At 42.8% G+C, this 12318-nt stretch overlaps 1 protein-coding gene across 9 annotated transcripts in view; it reads right to left on the bottom strand.

Annotated features, from left to right (window-relative positions):
* Positions 1 to 12318, bottom strand: part of SLC45A1 (solute carrier family 45 member 1) — a 79617-nt gene that overhangs the window by 38283 nt on the left and 29016 nt on the right. For 4 of the 9 annotated variants that reach the window (XM_075437466.1, XM_075437462.1, XM_075437460.1 and 1 more), the window contains exon 2: positions 5096 to 5350. The exons of the other annotated variants lie outside the window; for them this stretch is intronic. Coding sequence is in view for 2 of the 4 variants with exons in the window: in XM_075437460.1 (XP_075293575.1) it covers positions 5096 to 5191 (96 nt within the window). In the remaining 2 variants the exon portion in view is untranslated. The remainder of the gene's footprint in view (positions 1 to 5095; positions 5351 to 12318) is intronic. 9 annotated transcript variants of the gene reach the window in all.

Genomic DNA, 12318 nt, shown 5'->3' with positions numbered 1-12318 from the left:
GCCCGCGCGCTGCCGCTCCGCGCGCAGCCGCCCGCCGGCGGACCCGCTGCCGGCTGCGCGCGACGCAGCCGCCGAGGGCGCGGCCGCCCCGGCCCTCCCGGTTCCGCAGCTTGCGGCCGCGGCTCGCGCCCCCGCGCCCCTCCCTCCTCGCGGCCAGCGCAGCCCTGCGCGCGGCGCCTCAGGACGCCTCGGTTTCAGCAACAGCAGTTAGTTCACAGCGGGGAAGCGCTAGCGAAAGCGGCTTCTCCCTGGGGGCCGGAGGAGCGGAGTGCCTCTGCTGACGGGACGGGGGAAGGCGGCTGGCATCTCCGCGAGGGAGGAGGCGCGTTCCTGAGCGATGCCGTGGGCAGCACAGGAAAAGCTGTCATCTTCAACAGCAGTGAGTGCGCTGCCCGTCAGGGATCCGACACCCACTGCTTCCACAGCACCAAACGCTCCTTTCCCTCCTGGCTAAAATGCATGTTAAATATGATGAGCCTGCAACACTGAAGGGGAGTTAAACTACAGCTGGAGCTCTCCATTTGGCAAAAAGTGTTAAATACAAATGGAGGAAGTGATAGTATTTGTGCAGCCCTGAAAAGGAAAACCCGGGATACACAAGTCCATTTGTAATAAACTTCTGTGAAAAATAAATGCAGACGAGCCTGATGCTCCCCTTCCCGAGATCCCCACGCACAGCCCAGAGAGCAAAAAGCAGTTTTGGTAAAACACCCCCAGGATTCACACGCATCCAGAGGCCTGCTTGCACCTCAGCCCTCTGCTAACAGAGAAGGACAGCAGAAGTGCAGCCTCCCGGGAAAAGGCATGCACACGGACAGGATGGGACACAGCAGTTCCGACACTTTTTGATTGCATTTCCTGAAGAAACTTTTACATGGTGAAGATTTGTGGATCTCTTCAGGCTTTCTGGGGTCAAAGGCATGCAAATTCCCAGGAGCAGAATCTCCCAATGCTATCAACAACCACAAAAAAGGCTCAATTTTTTGAATTCTCTTCCTTGCACATGACCAGACAAGACTACTCCATCTTATCTACCTTCTTATGACCAAAATTTCTTGTCAGCTGCTAGTGAAGTGCTCTACAAGTTGCCAAACACCATATACCCATCACCTCGTGCATCTACTACATGCATCCTTGTCACAAAGCAGAGTGACTCATAGTCTACCCATATAGATCACAGCCTAGCCAGATGCTGATCAGGATGCATAGGTATCTGCCACATCCTGAAAATGGCAGGGGCCACAAGGTGGGACAGACAAAATGGCACTGACAGACCTGTGAGTCAGAACACAAAGGAGAAATGAAAGGTGTTGTCGACAGCATGAGGAGCCTGGAGATAACAGGGAACCTAATTGCTAGACACGTATAGAATGGTGAACCAATGGCGAAACACACACACACACCCCCAGCAGATGCCGTAACATTCTCTCAGCACACGCTCCCGAGCAGTCTCGCTGTGGTGTATTGGTACCACTGTTGGGACCAGTGTGAACAGCTTTTTAAGACTGCCGTACAGGAAGAAGGCTTCAGGGAGTCTTTTGTGATTATTAATGTTAGAACAGACTGGACCTTTGTCTCTCTGTTAACCTTTTGAGTCAACTCCATGGGTCACTAGCCAGAAAACCCAACATGAAATGCAGTCTGGTGTTTTGTTAATAATATACTCTGTGTTAGTTCATGCTCTTTAATCACATGGTTTTTTTGCTCTGTGGAACATCCTGTCCCTCTGGCCTAAACCAGTTTGGAGGTAAAGATGCTTTGGACTGAATCCAGACTACACATGTATATCTTTGTCTTGCTGTGGAAACACTACGTCAATTTAATCAGTAGAGTTCATATTACTGTGTTTTCCTGAAGAATAAAAGGAACCTGCCTATAAGACACATGAACAGATAGCCATGTGCCCCCCCTCCAAGAGGAAACCCTTCGCATCTCCAAAGACAGGAAAAAAACTGTGGGGAAAGGCTAGCACACCGACAAATTTGTTAAGAATAACTGCTGATAAGAAGCTATTCATCTATTGCTACTGCTATGTTTCTTCAAATGTGGCAACTGTTTATTTTTCTGTATTTTCATGCTAAGGTCACAGCATTAATGTTTCATACTAAAGTGGTAAGGTTTTTTGGGTTTGTGCAGAAGGTTTTGGGGTTTTGGGCTTGTTAAATTAACCTCAAAAATTCATATTATGCTTTTAGGAGACCACCAAATATGGCTCCAAATCACTGACACTGTTATGAGCAGAACGTATTATACGTAAACTTACCACTAAACTGTTAACACCACAGATTCATGGACAACTTTCACAAAAATTCTGTGTTCTACCACTGCTGCTTCCTTAACCATGCATAACCCAGAGACCATGCATGATGCTCACTGGAGAAGGGAATATTCCAACAGCAGCAAATCCTCTTTCAAGCCCCATCTAGCTGATTCATCGTTTCACAAGTTGGATAATAGGTTTTTATTCAGTCACTTTGATTTCTACCATGTTGCTGAAAGTTTACAGAGCGCCTCAATGCTTCTCCCTCTGCCCCATTTGTGTAATACCCAACTGATAAATTATTGAAACTGTATCAGCATACCGGGGGGGGGGGGGGGCGCACCAAACAAAAAACCCAACACAACAACAAAAACCCCTCAAGATTCCCAGGTTGCAAAAATAAGAATAAACTGTGTAATTCAAAAGCTGTACTAACGTGGAGTTATATTTTATAGTAAGAGACCAAATGCACGTATTCTTTGTAACAAACAAATACTGTAGCATAAAGGAACCAGGACTGACCATGAGGAGTTTACAATAAAACATTTCACAAGGACATTTTACTCAGTCTGGTGAGACTTATTCTGAAACTAAGCAGATAAATTAATCAATAATTAGCAAAATTACTGCAAAGCAATTTACCCATTCCAAGACTATGTGCTGTCCTTTGGAACGTTTTACCATGTTCCCCACATATAAGCAAGTGTTTCATTCCTGTCTTACAGGCAATACTCAAGTTAGTCTTCACTGTGGAACAGGTACCCAAGTATCCTTACTATTAAATCTCATGTTGGACATTAGCCACAAAGTGACATAGCTACTTATTGCTGGAAATCTACTATTAGATGGCATTTGTGGTTTTAATCTTTCATCGTAAAATAGATTAAATCTGCACCTTTGTAGAAGCATGAGCACATAATCCTAATGAGAGACTATTTATCCTACACAAAAATAATTAAATGTTTGATTACTGATTTTCTGAGCAACAAATTCTGGTTTTCTGGTCGGGGACACTATTTCTCATACATATTTTAAAAAGGTAACGCTAATTAAGACACGCAGTATATCCATTAGAATGCTGGTGCTCAATGCTGGGGCAGTAACAAGAAGGGATCTGCTGACTGCAGTGCAGCGTTCCTAAGGACATTCATGTCACTTAATATGGAAATAACATGGGTATTTTACATATCCCAAAATTTTGCATTTAGGATGAATATGAATGAAACTGTATTATTTGGAGCCATTGGGATCACTGTGCATGAATGCCATTCTAATTGACATGACTGGATGTGACTCTTGGACAAACACTCATTACCTCTGCATGTGTGTGTATTTGCAAACTGAGCTCCTGAAGCACATTAACTACAAGACATTTCTAATGCACACAGCTTGCTGCAGAGGCATGTACTAGAACTGGCTATTAAGACTGAGCACCTCTTCTGACCACTTAATTCTTTTCTGCTGATGCCACACCTGTGTCAGTTTGATTTTGTAAACTGACTTCTTCCTGTCCCACCCTTGCAGGAAAAGGATGCTCTTTTGACCAATGAAATATTGAATACATACCGGGCAGCCTGTTATACTGCCATTTGAGTAGAAAAGAGAGTTTACTGACCTACCAAAGAAAGCAGCACTATGAGCAGCAGAAGTAGCGGAACGCAAGTTTAAATGTATTTTGCGGCTCCTGCCCAATTTACAGTTCTCTGCTGTCCTCAACTCACGCCACTAAAATTCTCTTCTGTTTCTTGTCACAATAGACTCCTGGGAAATAACACACCAGCTGCCACACTCGCTCAGAGAAACCAGCTGACAAAAAGTGTGGAGAGACAAACTTGACAAGTTTAGACTCAAACCATTTTTGCACAACAGCTCCCTATTTTCCAAAATGTATATGAAAGTAATAAGAGTCTAAGACTACATTTCTTCTCAATTTGCTAGAAATTCTCATAGATGGGATTGTACTTGTCCTCACCAAATACTCAAATGTCCAACTAAAAAGCAATTTTGAGGAACAAGAAACACGAAATTGACATTCAAAATCTGCTTTGTCATTAACCTTATTTCCCAAGTAATGCTTACAACACAGAAATTAAACTGAACTATTACACCTTAATCGCTAATATTCCAATTTATTTGAAGACAAATATTAAGACATATGAAAATACTAAATAGCTGATCCAAGAACTCAGGACTTTTTACTCAAAGGAATACTATTTACTGAGAAAAAAAGAAATTTACCTCACACAACCCAAGTTCTCATTTCTACTTAAAGTCTTCTCCCTGTTCACAAGAGAAAATGGAAACTAACATCCCCCATTTCCCCTCTTGGTATCCTATCATTTTATTAAAATTCAGGTAGCATCGACATCTCTGGACACCTTTGGAAGGCGAAAGCCCACTCCCAAAACCTCAATGCTTCCCCCTAAAGCCTCAGTTAATGGTTGCAGATCTGGCAGTCTGTGTCTCAGTTTTAACTCTTTTTACAGTCTCCATGATAGATACCATCCATCCTAAGCCTACATGCCTGCAGCTGCTGTGAAAAATTTGTAACAGTAAAGCCATCTGAAGAAATAATAGCACTATACTCTTGTCCATAAGGCATATTTTAGGCTTGCATAAAACCTCCTGTAGCATGTTTAAATTGCTGTTCTTTTTTAGAACTACAGGAGACAGAACAAGGAAATGGCTTTGTTAACACTTCCACATAGAGCAAATAGAGATCCTTGGGGCAGCACATACGTATAGATGACTGAATTGCTGAAGACTGGAGAAAAGGCAGGAATAAAAATAAATGTTAAATTTCACAGGCTGAAAAACATCTGGGCTTGTACATACCTTCTCTCCTCTCCAGGAGAGGAGGTGCAGGAGAGGACAGTCTCTGTCTTTCATTTCACAGAATGGCAAGGGTTGGAAGGGACCTCTGGAGATCATCTAGTCCAACCCCCCTGTCAAAGCAGGTTCACCTACAGCAGGCTGCACAGGACTGCATCCAGGTGGGTTTTGAGTATCTTCAGAGAAGGAGACTCCACAGCCCCTCTGGACAGCCTGTTCCAGGGCTCTGTCACCCGCAAAGTACAAAAGTTCTTCCTCCTGTTCAGATGGAACAACCTCTGCTTCAGTTTGTGCCTATTGCCCCTTGTCCTGTTACTGGGCACAGCTGAAGCATCTGGCCCCATCCTCTTGACACCCACCCTTAAGATATTTATAAGCATTTATAAGGTCCCCTCTCAGTCTTCTCTTCCTCAGGCTAAACAAGCCCAGCTCCCTTGGCCTTTCCTCATAGGAGAGATGCTCCAGTCCCCTAACCATCTTTGTAGCTATTTCCTCCCCTCCTCTCCAAAGTTCTGTTATCCAAACCCCCTTACCCTGTCCCAAAACATGCGCTTTCCCTCCAGCAACTCTGTACTTCTGTGAGGTTCTTGTGCAGCGCAAGACCTTTGTCTGTCTCTTGTCCTGCCTTAATGCTTCTAGATTCCAAAAGCTTTCTGCAACTTCACTTAAAAAGCACCACACACTTCAGCCTTCTACAAAGCTAACTTTGTAAGTAAGAAAACTTCTCTGACAGGTGGATCTTGCAAAAGAAAATTATTAGAATTTAAATCTGGAGAAGACCACTGTGATCTGACACCAGAGAAACCTAAATTTTTACAGTTATTTCTGAAGGCAAAGAGCGAGTGTGAGCTGGAAAAACATCCTCAGGAAGAAGCCCAAGACAGTGTTCACAAATTTCAAATCACAGAATAATCACCTCCCAGTAAGAAGCACTAGTGACAAATCACCTTAATTTTTCAAATAATGTCCATTTAATAATTCTTTAAAACTAACAAAAGAAATACTTTTCTTCAAAGGAAGGCTTATGGGGTTTTTTACTTGGTTGTTTTTTGTTTTCATACACATATATACACACACACATATATTCAAACTTTGATCCTGACATGCAGCTTTCCTGGAAAAACTGGAGACAATCCAAAAGTTCAGCAATAATGCTATGGTGTATCAAAAAAAAAAACCCCACCCTGGAGTCAGTCCTACGAAGCTCTTTATTTAGAGAAGCAGAAAAGCATTTGTAAAATATCAGCTTAAAAACTCTCTCACTTGACATAGGTCTAAACAAATCAATGCTACTGTTTTGTTTCAAGTCTGAAAATTTAGGGTGGAATGAACTCCAGAAGGTCTGAATGAATTTAAACAGGCAGGAAGGACCATAAATTCTGCTTCTGGAAAGAAAGCTGTGTTTTTCTTGCCAACAAGATACCAGTAAACCTTCCCCGGAGGGAAGGAGCTGAATAACAGTTTTTAAGCCATCCATCTGCACAGCCTCCCATTAAATTTTGAGAAGTTAAATAGTCTTTTGGAGATGAAAGACTAAAGCAGAGTAGATCTCTGGAACAAGTAAGGAAAGAACATGTGAGCAAAACCACTGAATGTAACTTACAGTGCTGCACACTCACAGAAGGGCCACACACAGATATACAACCACACACAGCATTCAGGTAACACCTAGCATGAGCAGCAAAGAGCCTATGCGAAGCCACTCTCAATCACATCTGAAGAGTCATGGCAGTCAGGTGAAGGCCCTAGTGACTGGAGAAAGGGAAACACTGCACCCATTTTTAAAAACGATAGAAAGGAGGACCCTGGACCTGTCAGCCTCACCTCTGTGCCTGGGAAGATCATGGAAAAGATCCTTCTAGAAGCTATGCTGAGGCACATGGAGGACAGAGAGGTAATTCGAGACAGCCAGCATAGCTTCACCAAGGGCAAGTCCTGTCTGACCAACTTAGTGGACTTTTATGATGGAGTGACTACATCAGTGGACAAGGGAAGAGTGATGGATGTGATCTATCTGGACTTCTGTAAGGCCTTTGACACGGTCCCCCACAACATCCTTCTCTCTACATTGGAAAGATATGGATTTGACGAGCAGACTATTCGGTGGATGAGGAATTGATTGAATGGTTGCATCCAAAGGGTAGTGGTCAACAGTATCATGTCCAGATGAAGACCGGTGACAACTGGTGTCCCTCAGGGGTCCATACTGGGACCAGTACTGTTTAATATCTTCATCAATGACACAGACAGCAGTATTGAGTGCACCCTCAGCAGATGACACCAAGCTGAGTGGTGCCGTCGACACACCTGAGGGAAGGAATGCCATCCAGAGGGACCTGGACAAGCTTGAGCAGTGGGCCCATATGAACCTCATGAGTTTCAACAAGGCCAAGTACAGGGTCCTGCACCTGGGTCAGAGCAACCGCCAGTATTGATAAAGGCTGGCGAATGAAGGGATTGAGAGCAGCCCTGCCAAGAAGGACTTGGGGGTACTAGGGGATGAAAAGCTGGGCATCAGCTGACAATGCATGCTTGCAGCCCAGAAAGCCAACCATATCCTGGGTTACATCCCCAGCAGTGTGGGCGGCAGAGTGAGGGAGGGGATTCTGCCCCTCTACTCTGCTCTGGGAGTTCTGCATCCAGCTCTGGAGCCCTCAGCACAAGGAAGAACACAGACCTGTTGGAGCAGGTCCAGAGGAGGCCACAACAGTGATCAGAGTGATGGAACACCTCTCTTATGAGGACAGACTGAGAGAGTTGGGGCTGTTCAGCCTGGAGAAGAGCAGGCTCTAGTGAGACCTTATTGCAGCTGTTCAGTACTTAAAGGGGCCTTATAAGAAAGATGGGGACAAACTTTTTAGCGGGGCCAGTTGCAATAGGACAAGGGGTAATGGTTTTAAACTAAAAGAGGGTAGATTTAGGCTGGATATAAGGAAGATTTTTTTTTTTTTTTTTTTTTTTTTTTTTTTTTTACAGTGAGGGTGGTGAAACGCTGGAACAGGTTGCCCAGAGAGATGGTATATGCCCCATGCCTGGAAACATTCAAGATCAGGTTGGATGGGGCTCTGAGCAACCTGATCTAGTCGTAGATGTCCCTGCTTATTGCATGGGGGTTAGACCAGATGACCTTTAAAGGTCCCTTCCAACCCAAACTAGTCTATGATTCTATTTGCCTAAAGGCACAAAAGTACAAAACATTTTCAATATCTTCACGTGAGTTGAGTCCTCTCTTACATTCTAGCCCCTAAAGTCAATTCACTCTTTTTTCTTCCCCCCCCCCCTTGGAAAATATTTTCTGTTTAGAGATAGTTACCCAAAAATAGAGCAATACAGGCAGGGAAGCCTGTATGTTGTAGTATTAGGAATAAGACTCAGAAAGCTCTGGAAAAAATCAGTGCAACTACAGTGACAAAATAAAACAAAGGCAGAAAGTAAGGCAAATACACACAATTAAATTTGTTGCATGACAGCACGTATAGGCACAAGATACTGTTCTGTCTGGTTTCATTGCTTCTGCAAGACAGCTTCTCCATGACCTCAAGCATGGTAAGAACAAGAGGGCACAGCAGCTTATTTGCATAAACATAAAAAAGTTTTAAGTGACTAAAGCAGCATCAATCAGCATCTGGCATTCATTGGCAATACCAACTCCTCCCATAATCCTTCATCCATACGAGCAAAGGCAAGATAGGATTTTCATGCCTAGCACTAACCAAAATTCTACTTCAGGAATTAACCAGTTTGCAATGAAGAAGAAAAACACACAGGAGTGGCTTTGTCCTGTCTGTGCTTCCAGCAAAGCCAGCCTTAGGCTGTAACATTCACTGCCAGGAGTCGGCCGGCTCAAACAGTTCAGCTGTTCAGACTCCTTTTCTCTTTAAACATAGGGGTCCATTTTAAGCCACAGAGCAGAACTAATAGGTGTTATGATTTGTACACACTATAATATTTTTGCACAGTCCACTTTTAATACACCTATCAAAACCCATCGAGTCGCAATCCAACAAGTCCATCTAAAAGATTCATTAGCAGGCAGTACTAAAAAAATTAGGAGAGCTCAGCATAGCAGTGATCATGATGGCAAGTGTGAGAAAGCAACAAACCTTGAAGAAAATTAATTTCAATGACAGCTCAGTAATTGAGAACTGCTTGTCTGAACTACAGCTCTTGAAGCTAATTCTCATTCAAAATGGAGCCTCACAAAACAGAAGGCATGAGACTCTGGCAGTTCTAAGTCATGAAAATTTGAAGAGATCTGCAAGACATCTTAGGCAGCTTATAGGTGTCCACCTGACAAAGAGCGGATGTACAATGATGTTATAAACACAAAGATAAAACAATTTAATGAACACTGGACTGAGAATAAATCAGGTTATAAAAAAATTCCTGTGTGACTAACGGGAACTCATTTACATTGGGTGGTACTGGAAGAATAAACAGAGGAGCAATATGTTTGAAAAACTGGGGAAGTGTCAGTTTTAAAGCGCTTAATTTTTCTCACAGAGAAGTGGCAGCTTGCTTTGCCAGGCTAGGCACTTGGGAGATTGAAGTAAATGACATTTTGAAGTCCCTCTATAAAACAGCTTGGGAAATACATGCTTGTGAAAACCATCTAGGGGACAGTCTCAGTGAAAAGAAATTGGACCCAGAAAGGGAGTCCGAAACACTTAACTAAGACTTTCCCATTCATAAAATGGCAGGGCTCGGTGATCAGCTGAGCATACACCACCTCTTTTGTTGATTTTTTTTACATTTTCCCCAAAACACTCTAATTCTGCATACATGACAGAAGTAACGAATTTCAACAATCACCCAAAGCAAGGGCTGCCTGCAGCTAGAGCTCCATGGGGGAGGTGGCACCATATGCAGACATCATTGGTCCCTAGCTCTCTCAACTTTTTGAGTTAAGGATTGTCTGTACAGACCCATTTCACTAAGAAATGTTACTGCAAAGATACATTGGCAGAAACATCTGCAGAGAAACTACCAGTATACTAATTAGATATGCACACAAAATTAATCGAGAACTAAAGCAAGCAGAAAATTTGCAGATAATACTAAAGTGCACCTCACCTATATGAACACCACTTCAAATATCCTTTTTCGACTTGATATAAAAACAATAATAAAAGCAAACTAAAATACTCCACAAGACTACTTTCTGAACAGAGAGAGAATATGCAGGTGCTGTAGAGAGCAAAAGGCTCTCTGGGGACCAGGGGATGGATACAAGGCAGATCTCCATGCAGCTGATACACTGCTTTTTTTTTTTTTTTTTGCACAAGACCCATATTCTTTGAAAGCAACAGTATTCCAAATGTGGATTTGCTTCAGTCTGACTATCAAATTAATTACAGGAAGTCAGAAGAGACTGGCACCTGCATTCTAGCACAATAAAGAGGAAAAAGTAAAACTCCTTATAAATTTAAATGTGTTAAATGTCCATTAAACATGTACCATCCTTACGGACATGTAATCTGGTTAAAAGCAATTTACTCAAACTGCTCTAAAATAAAATAGCCCACAATTAATAAAGTAGGGCAGCAGAGTTATCAGATGGGCAGAACTACCATTAAAATGAGTGTATGTTTAGACTGCCTCTTTCTACTTGTAATGTTTACTTACATGTACAGTAGACAGTATTTTAAAGGCAGGACAAAATGTTCTCATGGACTGTATCTGGAAATACACAAGGTCAGCGGTAGCGCACCAGTATTAGCCAGGTTGTCTTTAGCAGGAGGTTATGCAGGCTCCAACATTATGACAGATCACCACAAAGCACAGCTGAAGGCTGGTATGAACTGGTGGGCCTGGAACTAGGGAACAGACTACTTACAGCTGAGTTGGCTAAACGGTAAGTTTGGGTGAATTTATAGCATTTTAGAACTCGTGGGTTTATTCACGCTGAGAAGCCTACCTCAGCTAGGAATGCAGAGTCATGGCAGTGCTATGAGATCAAGAAACGAGTTTCAAGCATGACTCCTCTTTGTATTAGGAACAAATCTCAGCAATTCCACCCTGGAATGGTTGTATCAGCAAAAAAAAATTATGCCATATCCAACCACTCCCACCAACTCCCATAGCAGAGCTTTGAAGACTTCAGTATTGCAAATCAATTTCCTATGCTACAAACAAAATAACTTTTGAAAGGGCTCTGACCATGGGCAATCCTCAACAGCCCTGATGCATCCAGGACACCTGCATGGACCAAGCCACACACTACTTCTGCTTAAACTTAGGTCTTGCCCAATGAAAGGCCTGGCTTTCTTCCACCACAGCTCTATTAGCATTGCCAGCGAAGAGAATTTATGCCGAGAGAGAAGGGACTGGCATGCCTTCTACAATGGGGCCAATTGTCTCAGGCTGCCACATTCAGTTAAATGTTTACTTTGTTGTTTCCACTACTCAACAGGAAACAGAAGGTCAGGGAGGCCCCACTGCAGAACAGAGATGTTGTCAGTCATCTATTCAACTCAAGCCGAGATTCCAGTGGGAGACTACTGATTTCCAGTTTTTACATCCTCCAGGAGACAGACACCAGGTACTAAATTAACACTCCAGCAATTCTTCCAGTCTGGTTTCACATCCTAGAAGAAATGTTGGAAGTCAGAGTATTCTATCAAGGTCCTGACAGAGGAATATTGCCAGGATTCATTCACCAAGACTGGTTAATGGAGAAAGATTAATCTCTTGAGACTACCCTTGAGGACCAGCCTTTTATCACACTGAAAATGAGAGCTATAGCAAAGATATCGCCATAAGCATGCAGAGCTTCTCATGACACAAAACTTCTCTCCGCTTGAAATGGTGAAGACTCTCAAAGTCAGAGTTCTCCAGAATCTGCATTTGCCAGCACAAAGGTAAAGTAAAAACAACCGTTTAACAGGAATAAGACTCTTATTCTTGGCTTGTTATGAATTGACAACCTGCAGCTTTGCTCTCGGTCAACAAAGTATGAATTCACTTGGAGAGCCACCTAGCCACCTAATCTGCTAAAAAGTGCCATACTTTCTTAACCTGAACATATTTTCTTCCTCCATTCAATTAACACAAGGGAAAAAAACACCAAGTTCAGCCAATGAAAACCTATCACAATAGTAATCAAGTTATTTTTTCCAAGAGGAATATACATGGGTCAAATAAACATAATGTAATTTTCAGCTAATTGCGAACATGCTCTGAGCTCATAAAGAAAACGTAGAATATATAGTCCTGGCATGAATGAG

The sequence above is a fragment of the Opisthocomus hoazin genome, chromosome 16 (genome assembly GCF_030867145.1).
Source record: "Opisthocomus hoazin isolate bOpiHoa1 chromosome 16, bOpiHoa1.hap1, whole genome shotgun sequence".
Taxonomy (NCBI): domain Eukaryota; kingdom Metazoa; phylum Chordata; class Aves; order Opisthocomiformes; family Opisthocomidae; genus Opisthocomus; species Opisthocomus hoazin.
The sequence above is the reverse complement of the archived record's forward strand: the minus strand, read 5'-3'. Positions and strand labels throughout refer to the sequence as shown.